The 26,660-nt window shown below is 36.1% G+C and overlaps 1 protein-coding gene across 1 annotated transcript; it reads left to right on the top strand.

Moving 5' to 3' along the window:
- The first annotated feature begins 14,944 nt into the window (after positions 1–14,944).
- Positions 14,945–25,315, top strand: LOC150101638 (lactosylceramide 4-alpha-galactosyltransferase-like). Its single transcript, XM_090400683.1, has 2 exons — positions 14,945–15,290; positions 24,203–25,315. The coding sequence occupies exons 1-2, from the start codon at positions 15,209–15,211 to the stop codon at positions 25,069–25,071; spliced, it is 951 nt and encodes a 316-aa protein (XP_090256809.1). The 5' UTR covers positions 14,945–15,208; the 3' UTR covers positions 25,072–25,315.
- The last annotated feature ends 1,345 nt before the right edge of the window (positions 25,316–26,660 follow it).

Raw genomic sequence — 26,660 nt, 5'->3', positions numbered from 1 at the left:
TTACTTCAATTAATCTTACTTTCCATAGAACTGAAATTTGTAGCCAAGATTAATTGTTTACTGACTTACAAATCAAGCCTTTCCTGTCAGAAAGACAGCAGATCAGTATCATCCTCAGCTATCAAATAAACTTCGCTGTCCTTTACAATTATAATACCACTCCTCTCTCCTAACTCCTATACTACGTTGTATAAATACGAAATTAACCCAAACTTAAGAGGACTGTTCCCACATTTGGAGTAGTGCATCAGACACCTCCCTAAGATTTGCTTTAGGCTATGCAGAAAAGAAGTGCACAGTAAGCTGATGACCTCTTACTCGCTCTTTCTATGGAAGATGTCATGATCGTTGCCCCATTGAACTGCCCACCATGATTCTTTCAATTTCCTTTAAAAGTGCAAAACACCATTGATCAACCTCCATATATATTTCATCTCCAAACTTTTCAAAAATGTCTTATTCTCTTCTTTTGCATCTCCATATCATTATCCACTAGGACAAGACCATCTTCCTGTTTTCCAAGGAACACACATACAATTATGATTTTAATTCGAATAAGCTGATGTAAACTTTTCAAAGGTCTGTTGTAATATTTGTCTTCTCAACGAAATAATTAAAGCTATAAGTTACAAAATAATTCTTAAAAGTATTTGTCAGAGGTGAGTTTAATATCAGAATTCGTCCTGTAATGTACAATCTTTCATTTTAAATGTTGAATTTTCCAAAGCATATCAACCCCTCTAGTTAGCAACGTTAATATACGTTACAGTGATGCAAGTAAAAACTACACTAATACCGTTGTTTGGATTACCATTATTTCTTTTATCTATATTCTACGGTTTTAATAAACAAGATAAGTAACATTTAATAACTATAAATCAGAAAATGGCTGAAATTCCTTCGTGTTGTATGTATGTTGTGTTTCGTGGACAGGGTGAGAGAGTGAAAGAGAGAGAGAGAGAGAGAGAGTGAGTGAATGAAAAGATGTTTGTGTTTTATGAGATGCGTAATGTTAATGAACTACAGTGAGTTTACTTTGCATGATACAATAGAAAAATTATCACTATTACGTGACACCTACAGGAGCCCAAAGTCTCATCGAGGGAGGACACCTGCATTACAACTTCCTGTCTCAATCCATCAACTATACAACGAATCGCAACTATCATCATCATCTACAGCACCGCCATCTGCCCCTCACCACCACCACTAGTGTTTTCACAGAAAATAACAAACATCCATGTCCTTGGCAGGATTCGAACCCGCAGCCTTTTCGCTGGAGAGCGGATATGTTAACCACTTGGCCGACCATGGGAAAATATGCGAGTAAATTTCTAATAAACTGTAAGTTGAGTTATAAGTTGTTGTTTTGAATCCAGAGGTGTGCATGGATTTTTATGATTGTCTTCAGGTACGAATTAATTTCATCGTCCAGTACTCCATACTCGATGTCTAGAGAATACATTTGGTGAAAAAGAATTAAATTACAAAAACGTAATCTGGATATGTTACTAATGATGTACTATAGACTTACAACACTTCAAGGAGGAGTCATATAAAAGATTATAAGAAACTACAGCAGTATAAAATAAGTGATAGAAACAGATAAATATATTATCTTAATTTGGTACCATCGAATTTTGATATCCAATTAAATCGTCAAGCTACTATAGTAATTTACAATTACCGACTGACACTCATCTTCAGCATTAATTATATCTATGCACATTACTGCGCAACTATTCTGAGATTTTAAAATACGTTTTGAGATTTTAAAAAATAATAAAACGTTTATTTACTATCTGCCCACTTTTTAACAACGATTTATTAAATTCGCTTCGCAATAACAAAAGATTCATCTCTAATTACCTATGATCGGAGACTAGGATGAAACAGATGCAATCTATGGTTTGAAAGCTAATAAATATTCTCGCCCTGCACAACCTCATAGTCATTGTAAACAGTTACATAATTATAATTTAGTTGAATTGCTCACGATTAAAATATTTTCACTACATTTGAGAATTGAAAACAATAACTACAGATAAATGTTTAATTTTAAATGGATATCAGTTGTTCATGGAAATACTTTCTGCGGTAATTACGACTTGCTGTGAAGTCCTCAAAATTGTGATGAACTCGAAATATTTAAGATTACTTCAATTTGGTGATTATAAGTGTGTTGAAACTTAGCAACATTTACTGAATATTCTATTAAAACAAGTAGTTGGTATTAGATGAAGAACCATTTGGTTGGAAAGGCCTTGGGTTCTACTTCCCTTTAGAACTCCAAATTCCTTTACAACACTAAAGGAGAGATGGCAGGTCTCATACACTGCTCAACCTAATTAAGGGATATTTTCGTTTCTGTCAGGTAATTAAAAATTTCTGCAAATAATCGTAACAGTTGGGTACCCTATACATGAATAAATATTTCTTACTCACTAATTGGGTGTAATTGATAAATATTGCTTAAATAATCGATATTTATGACGAATCTAACAAATTGTACATTTTAGCGTGAAATAAATTTAACAAGAATAGTCAAAAACGCTTTAGGTCATTTTTAATAGGGCGTATGGTCTTCATTAACAGCGGTACATCTTGATTAAATGAACCGGATAAGATGATCAAACAGTTCCAGTGGGGATATTTCCCCACTCTTCTGCGAGAGCAATTTCGATCTCCTGAAGAGATCGTGGTAGCACCAATCGATCAGAAACGCGCCTACCTAAAGCATCCAATGCATGTTCGATTGGATTACAATCCGGTGAACAGGCAGGAAAGTCCATTCGTTCAATACCTTCTTCCTCAAACCACTCTTGTACCAAATTGGCACGGTGTTGACGAGCATTGTCATCCATAAAAATGAATTCTTGGCCAATTGCAGTAACATATGGACGAACTATAGGTTCCAAAATCTCATTGAGATACCTTCGGGGTGGTAAGGAACTGTTTCTGATAAAATAGAGATCAGTATGGCCACCTTTACTTATTCCAACCCATATAATCAAACTCCCACCTTGATGTTGGGTCTTTCACGAACACTGGGGATTATTTCTTGTTCCACCTTCACGCCATATCAGGAAACTTCGGTTATCTGGTTACAGACTGAATCTGGACTCTTCACTAAAAAGTACACGAACCCAATCTTCATTTGTCCAGTTGTGGTGTTCCTGTGTCCAAATTCTTCGCGCTCTTTTGTGATTTGCAGTCAATGGAATGCAAACCACTGTGTTCGAGAATATAAACCTATGGCATGAAGACGATTTCGAACATTTCCTGTCTCCAGAAAGCGATTTGAAATTCAAGAAATTACGCTTTGAGCACAAAATGCTTGAGCGTCAACTTGCTGCATTTGTCCAGCTTCTATTCAATCAATGACTCTCCAAGCCATGGATTCCAGGACATCATGTTGCTCTCTCATTTTTAACAAACTTGTGGGTGGTAGGTGACACAAGTTTACAATTGAAGTGATAATTATGCACTGTGGAAGTGAGCGCAACAAACCACTCTTTTATACCCCCGCCCCCACACATGCCAATGCAGCTAAGACACGTTTCGACATATTCTAGCATGATTTTGTACGCAGTTGCGTGTTCAACAGTTGTATATTAAGAATATTTTAAAATAAATGTAACACATTGATTTTAAAATATTCCAACTTTTAAATTTTATAACTTCATAATTTACAAGAAAACCAAAATATCCCCTAATTGTAGAGCTATACAGTATACGACAGACAAGGATGACCTACTAACGGAATTAACCACAATATCCAGAGAACTTTCTTTAAATTGTTACCCAAAAAGACTCTATAACAAGATTCTCTTTACTGATATACCACATCGACAACCTGATGACGTCCAATACATCAGTACAATTACGATTCCTTTTGTCAACAACCTTTCCAAAAAATTAGCTAACCTTTTAAAACCACATAGGATCAGAGTGGCATTCAAACCAATCAACACTATTCGGAAATTTTTAAGATCACCGAAAGATCCTCACCCATTCTACAAGTACTCTGGAGTATATAATATACCTTGCTCACGTGGTATTAGTTACGTAGTTCAAAGCTTCTAGAGGTCTGACCTACGTAACTAATACCACGTGAAAGAAAGAAAGAAAGAACACATAGGATATGTCAGAAATAACAGACAAGACATATCAGGCCTTTCATGCCACTTTGCCTCTACTAACCATCACATTGAGTGGGATAAGAGCCTTAAGCCATACATAGAAGATAACTACCATTCAAGAACCTTTAAAGAAGCAGCTACAGTCGCCCGTAAAACTGAAAACCTAAACAAGAATTAAGGTCTAATTTTACCAGAAATTTGGAAAACTTTTATCAGATCATTAAACATCAAAGAAATGAACTTTCATAACAATTACGTAATGAGCCATAACGAATAAATCACCTTAACGAGACACGCACATTGTCACGCACAATACCAATTTTTTGTATGATTTAGAACCATCGGTTATAACCTAGTCTGTAACCTTCATTTTAGCTTATAATTTGTATTCCCTGAGGATGCCAATAGAAACAGATTGGCGAAACATGTAGGAGGATAAAATAAAGCTACTTGACAAAGATTATAAAAAAGTGTAATAGTCTTATCCCCTAATTGTTTTGAGCAGTATATAAAGGCGGAAGCAGTTTTCCTCTCTGAAACTTGGGTTTTTCTTCCTGCAAAACAAGCAAACTGGTCAGAAGAACACCGAAGAAACTTCAAAGCAGAAAATGCAGATAGAATTATCTGCATTCTCATTACTTGTCCGTTGATAATGTTCATAATAATTCCACAATGCCGGTGGTTCTGTAATCCAATATGCACGAGTAGTTACACCCAGAGTTCATTATTACTGAGAGTGGAAAACAGTTGAGGAAAAAGAAGAATGTTATCGATATTTAATTCGAAGATCAGCAGATTGGACTCTTTTAGGTCTTGCATAAAAATAAGAAGATTGTTCCAGAAATAACAGCACTGGAGTGAAAGATGAATTAGTGTTAAAATCCATATTACTGGCGGTTTATTACTTCTGAGATTTGCAGATAGTGTAAGAATTATGATTAAAATGAAATAATGAATTATATATATTTTTCAGATGTAACTCCAAAGATGATATATGAAGATGCTTCCTCAAACTCTACTGAAATATTTTTCTTGGAAACGTCCGGTAGATGCAGTCTGAACTGTCGTCACACTATTCTTTACAAGTGCTAATATTGAAATGACATCCATCATATTGATAGTAGACCATGTGTATCGTATTATGAACTTTAAGACACTTAATGTGACACGATTCTTGAAAGACACGCCACTCGAAGATTGGTTCTTGAAATCAGATTGGAGAAGAAGGTATAAAGTCGTACACTTTAGTGATGCATTCCGATTGGCCGTTCTATGGAAGTATGGTGGTATTTATCTTGATTCAGATTATAGTATTAAGGTCTTTGAACGATCTCAAAAACACACTCATCAAAGAACACAACAATTCGGCAAGAAACTCAGTTCTTATCTTAGATAAACACCATGACTATTTGGGCTATTGCCTTTATGAATTCGCCAACACATACAGAACTGATTTATGGGGATATAACGGACCGCAACTCCTAGTTCGGTTTTGCGCTCATACTGTGGAGCGGAATCTCTGATCAACGCCGATGAAAATAAAGGTGGAATGAAATACTTAATCCAGAAACTGTATTTCCAGTACATTGGAATGACGGAGAAAACTACATGAAAAAATCAGTAGCAACAAGTGTGGTGTTCAAATTTAACCAAAGTCATGTTATTCATGTCTGGAATAGAATTACTTCAGGCATTCCGCTACACATAGGAGATAACTCCGCTTATCAAAAAAAGCAGCAAGGAATAGCTGTCCGGTGGTATATCTATATAGAAGCAGATGCAGAAAATGTTAAGGTTTTGAAATATACTGATCTATGACTTTCAGATTCCAGTCGATTTAGCGATGTGTTAAGAAGACCAATTTGATGAACAGAACAACTCTGCACTGGTACACAAAACTATTGTGTTTTCAGTATGCTTATTATTGTTAATTATTATTTTTTTTGTAGAGAGGAGCACTTGGTGATAAGCAATTTGTTACACTCTAAGTTAATAAGAATCTTAACCGTAAATTTTCATCCCGTCGGATTTGACATATTCTTTCTTCTGAAACCAAATTTTCTCCTTTTAGGAAAAACACGTAAAGAATGGTATCATTATTGGAAACGATGACAAAAAAACATTCAATAAGTTCTTGTTATGTCTGTGCGGTGGATACTCCTGTTAAATTTGATTCTACTACTATGAACGATGAGTTCCCACTACATATCCGAATGAACTTTTACTTTCTTTAACTATTGAAGTCTAAATAATAAAGGTGTTCCAGTAGCATAATTCTGAATAGCAAAGTCTGCCACTCTGGGTTGAGTATGGTAACGCACGTATAGTGGACGAGGAGCAGAGCTAGATGAAGCCACAACTGCATTCTTGTAGAATAAAGTGAAAGTCTGGGAAATATTTTAGGGAAAACAAAGTTCTTGCAGTTAGATGCCTTCTCAAACCTATTGAAATATTTTTCTTGGAAACTTCCGGTTGATGCAATTTGAACTGTCGTCAGCTGTGTTCAGTTGACGATAGTTCAACTTTCGTTCTGGAATGCAGTTCTGCTTCCAGAACAAAGAGCGGTAGTTTAATTTTTCGTGAAACTTTCCATAGATACATGGAACGGTTGTATAATAGATGAAATTCAATGTTATTACATAGAAAAGATTGGTGTATGTTTTCTTAATTAAGATAATTTTAAGATTTTTTATATCTTTTTTCTTGAGTTTTATCAGTACTTTCGACAGCATCTTGTTTATTATCTTACACTTATGAAGGCGATATTCTGATATTCAAATCATTTTCAGCGGAGTTCTTTACTCTGTACGTCATCTTTCAAATAAGTTTTCAAAAATCTTCAAATTTCCTTAACCAAATTAGATAACTGCTCGATCTAGTTTAGTATAAAAACTATAAAAGTCTATTGAAACTAAAGGAAAACAGGAATCATCAGAACATTCTCACCAGTAAATTCAATAAACCGGTTATAAAATGTAGCTGTTTTGACCTAATGTTTAATGGAGATGGTAAGTTACATAGTGAGATAGCTAACAAAGTAAGGATGGTTGAAGTGGGCAGAAGCCAGCTGAATAAGTTTGTATGGACAGAGACATAAAAAAAAAATTAATGCATATTATGGATCTGAGTTTCTGTGTAGTCCTCTGGAAATGGCGTGTATTTCCTTAGTCTCAACCAGCAAAAAGAAAATGAATTATTAGTTCGATTCTAGTCACTGACCGTCTATATGTATAGCTAAAGAAAGTGTTGTCTCTGATCATTTTCTGGAACATTTTTTACATGCTGGAGCTTGAAAAAGATACTCACTGGCAGCAATTGAAATAATAATCGAAATTCAAAAGTCAAATTAACATTTATCATTCATGTTTTTCGTTTTATAAATTAATGGTTTCATGCTAATGTTCTTCATTGAGTTAACTGTTCAGGAGATATATTTTAGTTTGTTTCCATTGTCTTTCCTAGCCCCCTCTCAAGGGCTCACTTTAATGACTATGGGAGTGGCAAACCTGAGGTACCTGATTCTGGACCGTGCCATACTTCATGTAATATATATCCGTTATATTCTCTGTAGACTGATCCGTATCCTTCTTTCTTTCTGTTTTTCCTCCTTGTTCTTACCTCCTCCCCAGTGATATTAGAATATTCGAGAGCTAGGGGTGAATCTTCCCTATTTTACTGTTTCTTTTATCCTTATGCAATGGAAGTCTGCCTTCTCTCTCAGATATTTGCCTCACCTAGTAAGCTAAAATAAACCGTCACATGGTCTACATGGGACTCGGGATCAAAGCCCCTCACCCCCCCACTAGCTATGTGGATAGGGCCTCTGCAGCACTACCACTTTTTCTTACAGTGACTTCACTCCAAGATCCTAATATGTTTGCACCTTATAATGCATCTCGAGATGATACAGTTGTCGCGCATAATAATCAGAGCCGCGTTTAGGGCTTAGGCAGAGGGTCCTGTTCGAGATATATATTAGAGTCTCCAACATACGTTACGGTGGCTGATGAATACAGAAGTTACGGGATTAATCCAAGAGGTGAATTTTATATTGCCACTTGGATTGTATGGGCCTACAGATGGATACTGTCTGTAAAAGAGATGGAGAGACATAAAATTGATATCTTTAGAATTATAGAGACCAGAGGGAATGGAGAAGACCGCTTCAAAAGACCGGATGGTAAGTTAGTTGTTTACTCAGGAGGTGACTCAAAACATCATGAAGTAGCTATGGTACTGAGGATAGTTCAGGAAAGTGCTCTTCTTGGTTATAATTCTCTTAATGAAAGGATACTTTGTATTACTTGTAGACTTATGGCTCATCCTACCTATGTATCAATCATCATAGTTTATGCACACCACACAGATAGGCCTGATGAAAAGAGTGAGAAGTTCTACGTAAACCTACAGACTGTCTTGCACTGCAGCTAAAAAAGGGATGTGCAAATGTACTTTTCATTTCAGCGGTCTTTAATGCAAAAGTGGGAAAAGTATCACAGCAAGTCCCGAGTGTGCAATTATTTGGTCTGGGTGAACGTAACACCAGTGGTGAATGATTGTTGGAATTTGCCCATGCTAACAGATTAGTTATTACCAATACCTGCTTCCAGAAACACCCAAGACCTATACTTGGACATGTAAGACTGATAGGTCAAGGCACTAGATTGATTACGTCCTCGTTCTCCAACGGTGGAAGACAAGCATCTTTGATTTGCATACTTATCCAGAAGCAGACTATGGTACTGACCATCAGCTAGTAAGAACTAAAGTAAGATGGAGACTCCGAAATTTTCCAAGTCATGCCCATCCCACAAGACTTGATGTCAGAGTAAACGCTAATGGGGTCACAGAAGAAACTTCAATAGGGTTGGACGATCTTTTTGAGACTAGTGAGGAGAATTCGTCTAAAATGCCCTGGGAAGGGATCAAAGTTATAATAGAGGACAAGGCCAAGAAGTATCTAGGCCCAGTTAGAAGACCAAGAGATCCATGGATATTAGATTCAACAAGGGATCTGATCAAAAGGAGGCGGTTGGAGAAACAAAGAGACAAAAGGACTAAAGAATATAAAATATTATATAGAGAAGTTAGAGAATCAGACATCATTAGGAATATTTTTATGCTAATAAGTGTGAAGAGATAGAAGTCCAGATGAAGAGGCACAATCATAAAGGGATGTTTCATTAATTCGTAACCTAAAGCATAAAAAATTGAATGTAATCAAAAACAGGAACGGAGCATTACTAACACAACTGGATTGCATCTACGACTACAACATATCGCGCCTTCACTAGACATTCTGAATCTCAGTCCTTTAACTGGCTGAAATTTGACAGAAGAGAACTTTGCTAACGGATCTATTTTTCTAACGCGTCCCATACATTCTCAATATTCGGGTTCATATCCAGGCTTTGTGGTGGCCCCGGAAGATGGTGGTCGTTGTCATGTTCGTTGAAACACTGCTGCACAGTTCTTAAGTGATAGACAGCAGCATTGTCGTCCATGAAACAACCATCACCTGCTGAATAAAAATTCTACATTGCAGAGTGGACTTGATCGGCAACAATGTTCAGATATTCCTTGGAGGAACATCCGACCTTCCAGAAATATCAGGGGACCCTTTCCGTACCAACAGAACATTACCCCATACCATGACACTACCTCCAGAAGATTGAATGGTGTTTACAAGACAAACTGGATTCATTGCAGGGTTCCCATCAACCTCTGCCTACCGTCACAGAACAAAGTATATCATGACTCATCGTTCCACAAGCCTTTTTCCAGTCTTCCAGTGTCCAGTCACAGTGTTCCTGACACCACTGTAGACGAACTTTCCGATTCTTCCCTGCACAATTTAATTCCCTGCGCATAGTTCGGTGAGATACGGGTCGGGAATAGCCTTCATTAAATGATTCGGTCAGTTGCTGCATACAGAGAGCTCTGCTTATCTGCACAAGCCTTCTCAGACGACGGCGATCTCGTTCCTGACTGTCTTAGGACAATAGTTACGCCTCTTAGACAAGTAATGGGTATTGTTTTTCCACTGATTAAACAGCTGGAATATTTCACTTTTTGAGAAACCGGTCAGCTCTGCTGTTTTCAAAATCGTGGCTTAGGCCAGACGGGCATCCACAATAAGCCCTATATATATATATATATATATATATATATATATGTTAAAAACACCAAGCAATTTTAAACCTTGTTTTACTCCATTTCCCAAGTAAGCAAACAGACAAACAAGTCAAGTTTGCGCCTGCAAGTGATGCAAGTCTAACTGATCCTACAGGTAATGCAAGACCAAGGCAACTCGTGGTAAAGGTGGATTAAGTTCTGATCACTAATATATATATACAGGGTGTTCGGGATAAATTTGACAGTTTCGTAAGGAAAAAGAAAATCTTCTTTGTATCTATTAAATTTAATGAATTGACAAAAAAACATTACAGGCAGAGTTAATTACAATACTATCAACAAGATTTACTCAAAATAACCACCATTAGCATCGATCACAGCTTCAATTCTGCTTCGGAACCTCGAACAAGCTGATGCTACAGTCTCCCTGGGAAGGGCCGCAAAAACTGTTTTAATTTTATCCATTAACTGGGCTTTTGTATTACTGGAAGTGCGATTGGTGTCTTTTTCAACTGCGCCCCATACAAAATAATCCATGGGGTTAAGGTCTGGGGAGTTTGGAGGCCAAACATTTGGACTGGTGAAGTCGTAGAAATTTTCAGACAACCATTTTTGACTTTTCCCAGAGGTGTGGCAAGGGGCCGAATCCTGCTGCCATACATACGGCCTACCATTGGCTACCCTTGTTATCCAGGGCTTGACTACAGTTAGCAACTCCACGAACAAAGCCCGAATTCCAATGCCAGGGTTCTTCAACACCTGTTCCTGCAGATTTGCGAGGAATTCTGCTGTACGAACGCAATCAGATCGTCTGCTAGGGATCTTTCTTCTTGCTACATCCTCGTAGTCACCATTGCAAGTCTCTAGTTCATGCCTGATTGTTTTTACTGTATTCAGGGAGCATTGGGCAGCAGTCGTAATATCCTTATTTTGATGGCGGGCACGAATCATCATGATACAAGTTATTCTCTTCCATGATTCAGGTGGGTTCAAGCTATCCATCCTTTCTGACATCTTGTATATGAATGAAGAAGGGTCCAAACTTTTAAATGAAGAGAAGTGTGTGTTAATACATGTAACTTACGGAAAAATATAATTAATTATAAATATGTCAAATTTATCCCGAACACCCTGTATATATATATATATAAGAGAAGTATTAAATCTGAGATTTTATGCAATCTAAAACCATGTAATAGAAATAATGTAATTTGAATATATGTGAAAACTTAACCATTAGAATTAAAACTGTGCATGCAAGAAGGTTAACACACTGCCAACGAACGGTCAAAGATTGGAGAAATACCACGGTTATGACGCAAAGACCAAGGCTGAAGAGTTTGTGGAAGACGTTCGTGGGTACGCGTTCCCGAAAATACAAGATTTTCGAAGTATTTTCGAAGTCGAAAAGAGGGCGCTGAGAAATGAAATAAATACGGCAGAGCAGGTCTGAAAACCGGCCCCGTTTATTTCTCTGTTCTTCCGGTTTTCCCATCGTGCTAAGACGGCGATGTCGAGTCTCTATGTTCCCGTATCTGACTAGCATAAGTTCCGGCAAAGCGATGCACCAGACAACGGTAGATCCAAATCGAGGGCAATCGGCGAGAGCAAGCCGATGTTAGATAGCAAAGACGAGTGCCAGATTCGTATCGTGCATATGATTCCCACGTGGCAGTGTGTTGTAACAACAGTGAAATTCCACTAGAAGCGACAGACGAAAAGAGTGAATTTCTTATTACATTGTTTAGATATTTGTGAAAGGAAGAAATTTAGATCGTTCTGAAGTGAAGTGAACTTTGATGTCTTAAAAAAGTCAATGATACTCGTAAATCTCGTTGGACTGTTTGTCTGAGAATCCTAGTATTGTGTGATTGCAGCAGTTATTGTAATGGAACTGATATTAGAACTTATATGATCTAAGAAACTGAATAATGTTTTGTGCCAAATACGCACCAGATAATATGTGATTAATGTAGTACTTGCATAAATGATTCTTTAATATAACAATGCTTTGTATATTTAAAGTGAGAGAGTTGTGCGTGAAATTCTAAACATTTCTTTATCTTAGTATTAGCACTGACATTGTGTTTTTCTTTGTAACCTTTAGTTGTAAAATAAACATGTTTTCTGATTTATACTTACTGTATGTGTGTTCTGAACATGTTGACTGACTTCACCACCCATAAAATTATCAAACCTATGCATGCGGGGAATATCCAAAGAAAATTAAGAGTAAAGGGCTACGACTGCAAAGCAAAGGTATCCACAGCTCGTTGATCTAATTTAATATTATTGGTGACACTTGATCTCTGTGAACTTTCCTTAGGATAAGATATTTCTATCCTTAGACTTAGGCTGACGCAGCAATTAATCAAACAAATTCGTCTGAGTTGAAAAGGGGACGTCTCACAGGAATCAAGTTAGTATTACGGAAAGTAAAGACGTGACAAAATGTATTTAATTTTTGGTAAGAATAAATGTAAATAAAAAAAAATAAAAACTTAAAGAAATGCATAAATTTTTCGCTGATTTGCAAAGGCTTAGGTTAAATTTTGAATCGACTTATCTCAGTGTGAATTAGCTACACATTCACTGTGTATTTAGTAAATAACAGTTCGATGATTTACAAAGAATTTCCAAATGTCACCTCGTCATAGAGTTTAAGCCTATTACAGGTGCGTGCCTGACGTCTCAACTGGCGAATGCTCCCGGCACATAAGGTGCCGCCGTAATGCGATGCCCCGGGCAACTTCCGGCTTGTTTAGTGCTTTCACTAACTCTATACTACACTCACTACTCGAAAAACAAATTGCAGTTTGTGCTAAATATTATTAAAAGTCATATTATTTATTTCAGTATATTTAGAGCATTGTCATATCCCCACTTTCCCCGAGGGCACAGAGGTCTGACGTCAGTTTACAGGCCAAAGTTAACCCTGTGAGAATGGTCAGTCCTCAGGAAAGTGCCAACAGCATCGAGCGTTTGAACTCCTTCCAACTACTAACCGCACTCAGATTTGCCTAACTTTTTGCGTAAGCCATTAGTAGCAGAGACTCGACCAACCTTTGGTGGCTATATTTAGTGCATATCCACATTTAATAAACGATCATATTAAAATGTGTTTTTATTTTATTTTTCTACTCACTTCACCCTTGAAGAAAGCGCCCCAATGAGACGCATCGTCTGCTTACCGTGTTAGCCCGGCCCTGAGTATTACCATAGGAACCTGTAAGAAAAGTAATTTTTACACTTTCAATGCAAGAATCGACTGTTCTGTTAGGTACTTATTCAGGTTTTAATATTGATGTAAGATTCCTATATTAAAATGACATCACATTTCAGATTAGATGTGCTTTTAATACACACTGCTATAGTGTTAATGATCGTTATGTGTTAGTTATGCACAACATAAGAGAGTCCAACATAAATTAGAAGGGCGTGGAACTCGGACTAAGTGGTAATAACACGCCTACTGAGTATTTTTCCCTTATTATCAACCTATACTATTTTTGTCAAGTTTACACTAAGGTGCTCTTGTAGAGGAAAGATGTGATTTTGAGTAGCAGACTGTAATCGGATTATCGATACACTTTCAAAGTGGTTACTCGATTGCAGTAGAAAACACATTTTTGAATAATTATTATTATTATTAGAGAAACTTCCAGGCAGTCAGGAACTCATCGAGGAAGGCCACATACTACACGCACCAGCTATCATACTTATTCTTGAATTCATTCACACAGCTTGCACTCACAGCATCCAATGGCGATCCATTCCAATCGCGCACCACCCTATGAGAGAAAAATCTAACCCTCACTCCCTTCTTGGTGGCCTTCATTCTTAGCTTCCAACGATGCGTTCTCGTCCTTTCCCCACACTCCATAAATTGAAAAATTCCTCCAATTGAAATCGTGTATGACACTTTCCGAAGTTTATAAGTCTCAATCCCTCGTTCTCCGTTTGATAGTGTCTGCAGTCTACAAATTCTCAATCTGTCCTCATAATCAGTACTCCATAATCCTGACATCATTTTTAACACTCTCCTTTTCACTCTCTCCAATATATCAGAATCACAACGGAAACCGGGAGACAGGACTGTCACACAATAGTTCAAGTGTGGTCTTAACAAGGCCTCATTTGGACTATTACTTAGGTTTGTTATTTTTGTCTAAAATAATATTCAAATTATCACATAAGTGCATTTGTCCTACACCTTTTGGGAATGTCGCTCAGGTTAATGTTCGGATTTTTTTATATTTTTTTTTGTTTTCTTAATAAATTTTAAAGTAACAGTTAAGTATTGACTTTTCCTAATTACTTTTGTATGTTTATTATAGTTTTATATAAAAATAATAAACTGATAAAGACGTTGAATTTTTCAACGAGATTTTTAGCCTCCCCCCCCCCCTTGCGCAAACATAGTCTGGACTTTGAACTTATCACTTATCAACTATTTGGCGATTTTAAGAAGCACTTTTCTCAGACACGAAACACATTTTATAGTTTGATAACATATCACCAATAGCCCAGAGCACAAAACAAGACTTAGTATCTTAATCCATCAGGATTATCTCACTGAGAATGTGTTCCAAAGTTTAAACGCGTCTCAATCGCTACTATAAGTTCCATACAATAGGGCACACAATTGGGTATTGGATGTAATTTATGTTTCGATTAGAATAATTCGACAGCAAAAGGATAATGGACATAAAGGATACGTTTTATTTTTCCCATTATCAGTTTTGTTACAGGTGTCATACGAGACATTGATAAATGAATTTTATCTCAAGAGTTATCAGAAATTGTCCTCACTCAGTGAGTGTCATATATAAGACTGAAAATTACAATTCATATCAGGAGCTTTCCAGTTAGCGGTTTAGTGACAGGAATCAAAGTTTGATGGGGTTGCTGTCTTTCAAAACACCACAGTGATGCATGCAAAAACCACCATATTACCATTACTTGGATTATCCTTACTTCTTTCATTTATAGGCTATTGGTTTATTAAACGAGGTCAGTAAGATTTTATTAAGATAAAATAGTAAATAATTGTTCGAATTATTTTGTATTGTATGTGTGCAATCATGTTTTTTTTTTTGGATCAAGTGAAAACGAAGAGTTTTGTTTACTTTATAACAGAGCGTAATACTGTCGACGAACAGAGCACATTTCTTCTACAAGAGGAGGAAAGAAATATACCGTAAATGTTCTACTATACAAAACTGTCGCGGAATCCAACAGCAGAATAAATTGATATAAATGATCTCAACAGATCATAATTTAGCGTGCGTAACTTTGACGTTTCGATACTGGATTCATAAAAAAATTGTAATAAATTTAGAAGTACTAATTGTAATTTTATTTTAATTTGGTAAGTTTGAACATTTTGTAAACAAGTAGGGATTTTGCTTACATTTGACCGTAATAACGATCTCTACAATTATTCTATGATTTTTTTCAATCATTAATTATTTAGAATTGTCATTTAGAAACAGACGTCTGCAGATTTGATTAAAAGACTGTACACTGAATTACACACTGAAATGGAAATTAATATAAATTACTAATATTACAATATATATATATATATATATTGTAAGACCCACACCACACTCACCGAACTTGACCGGAGGGTAGGGTGCAATGAAGGATAATGTGTAAAAACCACCGTTCGTCGGCCCATATGTTGAATGCGGGAGTTTCATCGACTGGAACATGAATCTTTGACAAAACATTCAGAATGGAGGCTCACAACATGGGTTTAAATGTTAGGACCGCAATATGCCAGCCCCACATTTCCCGAACCCACAAGCAGTGTCGTCTTCATTGGTGCAAAGAGCATATACAGTGAGACGTGGAAGCTTGGAAAGCGGTGTTATGGAGCGAAGAATCACTCTACACTCTGTACAGTGCAGATGGACGGTTGTGGCTATGCCGGATGCCCAATGAAAGTCTCTTACCATACCAGAGTGCGTAACCCAAATATAAAATTCGGAGGATGTGGTGTGATGGCATGGCTGTTTTTCCTGGTTTGGCCCCTGACCTCTGTTTGTGGTGCCACGAACTTTGAACTCCAAATGGTATCAGAACATTCTGGACAATGCAATGCTTCCTGCTTTGTGTCGTTTCTACGGAAATGACCGTTGTCTCTTTCAGCAAGACAATGCACTGGGTATAATGTCATAGGTATAATTATAAAGAATTAAATTGTCCATATGTAAAATTTGTTCATACTATGAGAAGGTTTATAAAAGTACAGGTACTGTACTTTTATCAGCTACTCTGGCTCCCACTATCAGCTCGAGTTCTAATAATTCAAGTGATAATATGTATCCATTATTACTCACACCTGAACATAAATATGTCTCTACTCGGCTGCCTGCTTATCATTGATATCGCCCAAATGTTGTTTGTGGCTTGTTAATGGCGGATGTAATAAATTACATCTCTAATGTTTACACCATCGAGTTCACGTTAAATTTTACAATAATATCGCTACAGCGTGGAATTTCAGTAACTGAGTGATTACGTTGATTACAAACAAATAAATCCTTAAAATATGAGTTATTGTTCTTTACCGAGAGAAAAACGCCTTAAAACTAAACTACAGATGAACTCCTGGATTTCGAATTTGCAAAACAAAAACAAAAACAAAAAAACAAATTCTACACTGTAGATTTTCTGCAATGGGATGAACTGCTTATCTACAACAGATTATATGAGTCCTTTGATAAGGCAATCTTAGGATTAAATTTTAACTATGATATCATGGGAGTTAATGCCTACTATGATGTCAACTGCTTGAATTGATATTTTATGTTATAAATGATACTACTATTGATACAGACTTGATTAAAGAAACTTATTTGGGAAAAAACAATGAAAATTCGCCGCTCAAGCGAAATCTAAATATAGTTGACTCGGTGCAAAAGAGAGCAATTTCATTGGTTTATGACCCATCATTCATCAGTTCATCCCACTTGCTTTCACATAAACTTTCGGTTTTCGTTGCTTGCATCCACTACAAATATTTCCATTGTAGTTGGCATCGGTAGTTCCCTATCTATCTATGTATCTCTCCCTTCCATCTGCTACAGACGGGTTTGGTCTCCTCCTAATGAAGAGTCACGGCGAAATAATGCAACCGGCACGCCACTCCTCTGCTGCATCCCTACTGGAGATATTCATGACTGTAGTCCGTGTGTGTGTGCACGAGGCCTGCTTGCGGGATGAAAAAATCCAGCTAAACTGGGAGAAAAACCCTACTGCCCACGCCTAAGACCGGCTAACTTGACTATGGCTGAGGAAAATCCTTGAGCTCCTCAGGTCTCCGACGTGAACCGAACTTAGGACACTCCTTCCCCAGGCATATGGTTGCAAGCGAACAGCCACTAGGCCTAATCCCGCGGACGGTAGTTCCCTGCATTCCAGTAATTCTGTTTTAAATTCGTGTGGCAGCCTAACACCTCCCTCACTTTTCGACAATATCGTCACAAAATCAGTTTTCTTTATCATGCTGAGTTGCACGAGTTTCTATAAGAGCGGAGTTTGCTACATGTTTTTTTTGGAAGATAGATTGGTCCTTCTGTAATTGGCACGTTATTCAGTGTAGACTGAGGATGAAGTTGGTAAACTAAGCTTGTAAACCTGTAGTGCCTTGAGTGGATTAAGAATAAATAATAATAAGTATTTACCCCTCGAGGCTATGTTCTGAAGGATGACGGTGGTATGAAGCTCTCTTGGATGGGTATATGTAATAAAGAAGCAACAGGAAAACGTGGAAAGTTGGTGGTAAAATGGCCACAGAATGTGTGAGATGTTGTAGTAGGAATATTCCAAGAAAACTTTACAGAAGATAATTAGGATACTAGGATAAAATGTCAAGCAAATACTGCTCGTTTTCTTAGATAAAATTCTTATCACATCAAGAATATCTTCAATATGAATCAGATGTGAGAATTGCTCTGTTTATTGTGCTATTCTTGCTTTTCGCAGTTGTCAGACATGGCCTCAAAAATTATCTTCTTGCATGTCCGCCTTTACATCACCACCAAGCATCGTGCTACTACTCGGCTGTGTAAAGAATAGTATCTCCGTGGTTGGCTCTTACTAGCCTCAGTCACCATATTTATCTTCGAATTTTTAAATAATCATGAGATATAGCTATAGGAATTTGAAAGCCCCTGCAGTCTTCTGGCTGTTTTTTTTAATTAATGAGAAAACCAAGCATACAAAAGTTGTCATTAATGAAATAATGACCCAAGTATTGATATCAAGGAAAAGAGAACGAAAATTCATTTTTTTGTGTTGTCACTTAATATTTCTTGGTTTATTGTAGATTTATTTTTATTTTTTACTTTATGCCTATAAACTGCAGAGATTCTGGACGACTATTCTATTCTGCAGGATGAAAAAGCAATGAAAAACCATGGTTTTTGTCGTCGTTTATATTTCATTGATATCTGTGTTTATTAGTTTTCATTATTATATCACCACTTTCTGTGGGTTCGTGCAGTTTTCTGAGAAAACATACGATTGTGTCATTAAATAGCTTAAGTGGCTTTTTAGAAGTTGAATGAGATTGTAATCTCATCTATGCATAAAATACCAAAATGCATAAACTAGAAGAGAGTTGTTTCTTTGTTTCAATATCTAAGGTTGCTTGTTTCAAAGTGACATCTAAGGTCACGAGTAATATGTCAATATTTGTTTTATGTGATTACTGCCCATGCAAGGTTTCAAAGCTTTCAAACATTAACAGGGTACATAAGGAATCCTTTCTAGCGCTAGAGGTCAAACGTTTACCACCCGAATACTTTCACAGACGTTGGGTAGCATACTTGAATGTTGCTCGCATTCTGGGCTGGATTCTTTATTGTTGCTAAATTTAATGTAATCAATGTATGGTATGCATTTTTATATGTAAAATATTTATGATTTTGTAAAAACAAATGATTTCACTTTTGAAATATTACACTGCCTATATTTCCGTATTTACATATTTTTATTTGTACACCTTTTTTATCCCTCTGATATCTCTGATAAATATAAAGTCAGTAAATGTCAGTAAATGTAAAGTCATTCACTTAGGGATGATTAGATATCCATTGTCGTATTATATTGGTGGAGTTAGGTTAGAAGAAATTGATGAGGCTAGGGATCTTGGAGTGTTAATAGATAGAAAGTTTAGGAGCTATGTGGCAAAGATTGCAAATAAAACTCAAGATAATTGCAATGTTGAAACGAACGTTCACATGTAAAGATAAGGATGCTATTTTGCCACTTTACAAGGCCTTGATAAGACCTCACTTGGACTATTGTGCGCAGATCTAGTCTCCTGGTTTCCGTTGTGATTCTGGTATATTGGAGAGAGTACAAAGGAGAGTGTAATGATATTATGTAATGATATTTAAAATGATATCAGGATTGTGGAATACTGATTATGAAGACAGATTGAGAATTTGTAGATTGCAGGTACTAGCAAACAGAAGAGATATGGTTCAGACTTACAAACTTTTGAAAGGGTCATACAGGATTTCAATTGGTGGAATTTTTCAATTTATGGAGGTGGGGGAAGGACAAGAGGACATCCTTGGAAGCTGAGAATGAAGGCCGCCAAGGAGGATGTGAGGGCTAGATTTTTCCCTCACAGGGTGGTGCGTGATTGGAAAGGATTGCCTTTGGATGTTGTGAGTGCAAGCAGTGTGAATGAATTCAAGAATAAGTATGATAGCTGGTGTGTGTGTGTGTGTAGTATGTCCTCCCTCGATGAGTCTCTGACTCCCTGGAGGTCTCTGTTAATAATAATAATAAATTATTTATTATTATTTCTTAACATTTTATTATTTCTCAGATAAATTACATAAATACAATAATGATACAAACAATAATAATTTTTTATATATATAATATTTTTAATAATAATAATTATATATATATAATTATTATTTTTATTTTCACAGCCAGTATACGAAACTCTGAGATTGAAAACTACGATCTAAGAGTTTCGGCGAATTCAAGCGTAAGTGAACACCTGGTAGCAACACCAAGGCAACTCGAAGCAAAGGTGGAGCAATCTTCCTCACTCTCCTTGATATTTTCTCATAATGTAACACACAGCTCCAAGGAGAAGTAATACTGCTTTACATTATGAGGAGAGGTCACTGCCCAGACCGGTTTCAACCTTTTTTGAGGTCATCAGTGAGTAGGTAGACCTGGATGACATCAAAGTTTAAGTGAAAAGAACTTACATATGAAGAACTTACAGAACTTACTTACTGGCATTCGTAAAGTGAAGGTATGTAAGTTATTTTCATTTAAACTTTGATATCATCCAGGTCTACCTACTCACTGATAACCTCAAAAAAGATTGAAACCGGTCTGGGTAGTGACCTCTCCTCATAATGTAAGGCAGTATTACATCTCCTAGGAGCTGTGTTTTACATTATGAGAAAATATCCAGGATAGTGAGGGAGCTTGCTCCACCTTTGCTTCGAGTTTCCTTGGTGTTGTACTACCAGGTGTTCACTTACGCTTGATATCGCCGAGAGTTCTTCGGCATGAAACACTTAGATCGTAGTTTTCGATCTCAGAGTTTCGCATACTGGCTGTAAAAATAACAAGGAATTTTTATCCCCTTAATTTAATTAAATTTGCCAGAAAAAATAGCCGTTTGGCTTTTTATCCTATAACTGAAGTATTGCCATCACATTTTCTGTTTACTACAAGTATTCATTACAGAATGTTAAGTAAATAATGTTAGATAAATACTACTACTGGGATCTAATGTCTCAACTGCATCCTAAGCTTTGTAATTAGCTTATATGAGGATGACACTGGTTATATATATATATATATATGTATATATATATATATTATTGATTTCGTTGCTGTGTTGGAAGTAGGCAGGTGTTTGGGAGGTCAAATGAATGATCTGAAAGGTCTGATCAAAATGACATTGTCGATATATCCTGTGTTATTGCATCTGTCTTGATGGTTCATATTCCTTTTTATTGTTGGCTTTTCTTTGAGCTAATTAGGAGGCTTTTTTTTTCACTGTGGCAGCCTTTCTATGCCTCTTCTGAGCTTTTAATTTGTATCGGCTTTGAATTTTTGTGACTTCCTTACGAATCATAAGGAAGTCACAAAAAGAAAGAAATTGGTAATTTTTTTTCTATTTTTGCTTTCCTTGCTTGGTACAACAGATTCTGGTTGAATGGTGTTAAATATTCGAATAGGAAGATTGGTGTATTGTCTTGCTGTGCGATCAAGTCCTTGGCGACTGGTTTTTTCTGCCAGCTGGCTTTTATGAGATTGTCTCTTGTGGACTTGCTCTTAAGACGAATTCTGACTGGTGCAAGTCGTGGAAAACCTTGATTTTTGCTCTTCCTAGGAATCCGATTTACGTTCTGAATGTCGTTAAGCTGTAGGAGGATATCAATTGCATGGCCTAATTTTAAAACCACGTCTCTGAGGTTTTCTGTAGGTGCAGTTTCAGGAAGACCGTTTATGACAAGATCTTCTTTATGTTGTTGCTGATTTAAACGCTCGTATTGTAGTTTTAGAGAATGAAGTTCTTGACGGATTTCGGATGTCTCTTTGATCAAATTGTGTTGCCTGTCATTTAATGCGTTAATGCTCATTTTAATGTCTTTTACCGTTTGCAACATTTCTATCACTGCTAAATTAATATGTTTTACCAAATCTTCATATTTGCTATATTTTTTTGTTATTTCTTCGTTCTGTTTATTAAAGAGTTCTTGCACAAGGTCTATTAAGCTGGTTTTTATAGTCTCTAGACCATTTTCTCTTAGTATATTTAAGGAGTTCAAATTATAGGACTCACCTGCATTTTTTTGTTTGTTCAGTTCGTCGTCTGATTTTGCCTCCGATATAATCGGCTGCGTCGTAGGGTGTCTTCTTCTAGTGCGTTTCTTTGTTCTTCCTACAGAGTGCGCACTTCCATTCCTCGCGTGTTACATCGGATTTATATTTATGTTGCCCAGTTGTTTCTGAAAAGTCTGCACATTTTAAGTGCAGAATCCTACTGCGTTTCGTACAAGTTATATTATTTCCGTCGGACGATAAATCCTCCAGGCATTTGATACACTCCATGACACCTTTCTTCCCTTAGGCAGTATGACGTGTTTTGTAAAGATGGTGACGTCCTTTGTTCTTCGCTCGTTGTTGACCACGGTCCTCTCTGTTCGCTTTTCAACACTTCAAAATTTGGTTTCTTCTTAGCCGATCTCGTTGAATTTTATAACACTGTCTTGATAAGTTGGGTTACTTGGAACACTTTCAACTTAAAACAGGAGTTGGAACCACTTTAAAACTATAAAAACTGGAGCAATATCACCGTGCGCCCGTTCGTATTATTATTATAATACGATTATTATTATTATTAAATTATCCTCTCAACATACTAAAATAAAAACTGAAAATGTGTGTTTTTGTTTGCCAGAATGGTTGGCGAATCATCTCTCTAACTAACAAACTGTGGACATGGATGTTTGGGATTGTCTTTGGGTAAGAGAGATGAATTTCATTGTGTCGTGTGAAACATCTCCTGGTGACCTGAAGCTGTTTGAAAAAAAAATTAATAATTGGTCTCTAGAGTAGAGTTATCAGACTATGGAAAAAATACAAATATATATAAAATTAACATATAAAGTGTAAGCAAACAAAATGCGCACCATTTTATTAATTGTGTAAGGGAAATATATACTTTCTGCATTAGTTCAACTTTAGTATCTCTTCTGAATCTGACTCCCACTAATAAGGCTTTTTTTTATCTATCATACTCTCAACATACTTTTATTTTTCATGCACTATCAGGCTCTCTTACTCGCCAAAGGGGATTTCATTATAGGCCTGTTATGAATACCCCCTTTACTTTTTTACGTCAATAAAGGTCGAAACCAGTCTGGATAGTGATCCTTCCCTGAAACTTTGCTTGCATCCACTTGGATAAAGGATTAAACCTAGAATTTAATTTTTGGCATCTTTAATTTAATTTACAACTAAGTGAAACAATTTTCTATATAGAAAAAAATCCTTAGCCCACCCGCTGTACTAACTTACAATAGGTTTACAAATTTTCATGGATAGGAGTAGTATAAAAATGTCTTCATATAATGGCTGTTAATTTTGCGTTTCCGTAAATTAGCGTATGTTATCGGTGTGCCCCTTTATTTATTTCTGAATGGTCTGTTTCCGATTGTCTCCTGTTTACCTCAATTTTTATTGAGACTGTTTTTTTTTTAAATTTTATTGAAGACTATATGGTGCATGTAAGACTATCCTATTTATGATATAGTTGCTTCCATAGAATAATTGGAACGCACGTGTCATTCGATAAGCAAGAAACACTGGACTCGACTTACTTTTTTCCCCTGACACGTGATCGGAAATATTTCCATTGCTTATTAGAATAAACTAATATCGTGTTTATCATCAATCAAGAGAGCCTATGTGCCCTTGGGTTCGAATCCACACTAAAATGAAAACAACATTCACAAAAGATTTCTATAAATAATTAAGCCGATTTGAACATAGTCAAATTCATTAGGAATTTTTGGAAATTAATTCTTTCACGATGAAGATTTATATATATTTTCTTAAATATATCAAGTTAATAGGAATTCAACTTAAATTATTAAAATAATAATCAAAAGTTTAAAAGTTCATTATTTTGTGTTTTCTTCTTCCATTTATAGCAGTATTTAGTAATAACATGTTACTTATTTCACATATGAAATAAACATATTTTAATGTAAATAATTTTAAATATACGTTTAAATGTAAATAAACACTCCAATAGAAATGAAATTAATCGATATTTTTAATTAAAACAAATCATTTATTTATTTTTTCATACGAAATCATACACAAAATTTAAATCGTAATTCTTAATTATTTTTCAGAAGGAATTCTACAGAGAATATATACGTCTTCAAATGATGTTCAAATATTTTTCTTGGAAACTTCTGGTAGAGAAATGTTGAACAGCCGTCAGATGTGTTCAGTTGAATCTGCAGCTAAACTCAATCCTGACATGGTGGTAACATTGTATTTTATAAGTGCTAACATAAACAGGACACATCTTATGCTGAAAATAAACCATGAATACCCTAATGTGAACTTCAAAACACTCAATATAACACAATTCTTGGAAGACACACCACTCCGAGATTGGTTCTTAAAGTCCAACTGGAGAAATGGTTCATATAAAGTCTCACATCTTAGCGATGCTCTGCGGTTTACTATTCTATGGAAGTATGGCGGTATTTATCTTGATTTGGATGTTGTAGTATTAAGGTCTTTAAACGAACTGAAAAATACATTATTTAAAGAAGACTACGCTGATCTAGGAAGCGCAGTTATTATCTTAGACCAGCATCATCATTACTTGGAGAAATGCCTTCATGAATTTGCCAACACGTATAGAAGGGATGCATGGGGATATAACGGACCGCAACTCCTGCTTCGAGTTTTGCAATCACACTGTGGAGTAAAATCTATCGAATATGCCCATAAAAATAATTGCAACATCAAAATACTTGATCCAGAAGCGGCATTTCCAGTACCCTGGAGACAAGGCAAGAATTACATGAAAAAAACAGAAGCAACAAGTGTGATAACTAAATTTAATCAGAGTTATCTTATTCATGTCTGGAATAAAATGACCTCAAAAATACCGGTCCACATTGGGGAAAACTCAGCTTATGAAATAGCAGCAAAAGAGAACTGTCCGTTGGTGTATGAATATGTAAGTAACAGCGGGATATTTTAAATTTTCGAAATGTATTCAAATGCACGTTTACAGTTGATCTGCTGATGTACAAAATAGACATTACAATGGACTGAAAATTCGTATTCTTCACTGATCAACGTCGTTATATCATAACTTTTAAGCATTATAAAATGACGAAATTAAGAAGCAATGATAATCCACTTCGTTCGTTCGTTTTCAGTTCGATATTCATTCTGTTTTAATGTTGTATTTATGAAACCTATTAAATTTTTCTGATAATCTATGGTGTGATCACTTAATTTGTAATCTGGATCTTCCTGATTATAAGTAAATTAATTGTACATAAAACAACCTATTCACGACTTCATTATTAATTTGTTCATTTTTGGTTTCAAATTCGCAAATTTATGTATTGTGACTTAGAAGAGAAATGTTATAAAATCGTTGTAAAAATATATGAAATGTTATAAAAATAACAGAATATGATCGATCTTTTGAACGTTTATTTCAGCATTTTCTGGTTGATTTTTGTAATACCTTGCTGTCATACTTTCAGGAAGGGCACGTGAGCATGAATTTCTGGCTCACAATGGGAAGAGATTACTAGAAAAAAATTAGAAAACGTTGAAACCTGAACACTGAAATAACTTTTAAGCATTTGATTGAGTTTCGAATTTCAAAATTGCGGTGCTGAAAGTGCTTGTCCAAAACAAATTCATTATTATTCGAAGTATAGTCATTGGTTTTTTTCTATTTAAAGGTTACCGAAGAATTACTTCGAAGGAGACGGTGGAGAAACAGAGCATAATTATCATTATTTAGAAAACAAAATACAATCAAAGGCAATCAAGCTATCTGATTATCATCGTATTTAAATATAGGGTAATAAGCACTAAGATTCTATGTCCATCATTTTTCTTTGACCCTGGTCTACTACAATTCACTGGACTGGTTTATATTGATGCTCTCGCGAAACTGAAAAATATCCATGTGATCCTCTCCTTTACCTTGCTCATTCTCCATTTATATGTTCTACCATGTAGTAGTTCAAGGAGAACAATGAATTCTTTCCGTGACACAGCGATGTATACTATGGCTTGATTCGAGAAAGACGACGTTGGTCTAATGGACAAGCTAGTTCAAACCATGATCTAAACTCCGTTACACACTTCTGTGATGAAGTAAAACGATATGCGACAAACATCTGACTGGCCTGCTTCGATATGAATTCGGTTCATATTTATTGTTATAATTTTCATAACACAACACAGCGTTGAAGCCTTTTAACTGAAATGAAAATGAGTTAACGGGTCGCATAGTGTGGTAACAGGATTTATCTTCCCACAAAATCTGGTTTTGCATTCACCAAAACAGGAACCGGTCATAAGAACACGCGCACAGACAACACACTGGTTTCATAGTCTGAGTGGCTACGGCGTTAAATCCAAATAAGCCAACCAATCAGCGTTTTTTCAGCTTTTTTCTGCAATGCATGGGGCATATTTTTCTTGCCGATTCGTTCTGGTCTTGCTTATCTCTGGTTAAGACAGCAGTTTTGCAAGACTAAGGTCTTGTTTGAAATAATGAATGATTTATTTATTTAGAGATGAAATGAGAATTAGGAAAGA

This window comes from Typopeltis vanoorti, chromosome 11 (assembly GCF_054136105.1).
Source record: "Typopeltis vanoorti isolate ZY-2024b chromosome 11, IOZ_Tvanoo_1.0, whole genome shotgun sequence".
Taxonomy (NCBI): Eukaryota; Metazoa; Arthropoda; class Arachnida; order Uropygi; family Thelyphonidae; genus Typopeltis; species Typopeltis vanoorti.
The sequence above is the reverse complement of the archived record's forward strand: the minus strand, read 5'-3'. Positions and strand labels throughout refer to the sequence as shown.

What these genes read in the sequence shown, in the direction of transcription:
- LOC150101638 (XM_090400683.1), top strand. Translation starts at nt 15,209, where the DNA reads ATGCATGCAAAAACCACCATATTACCATTACTTGGATTATCCTTACTT. An exon ending in CTATTGGTTTATTAAACGAG is followed by an intron (nt 15,291 to 24,202) that starts GTCAGTAAGATT and finishes ATTATTTTTCAG; the next exon opens with AAGGAATTCTACAGAGAATA.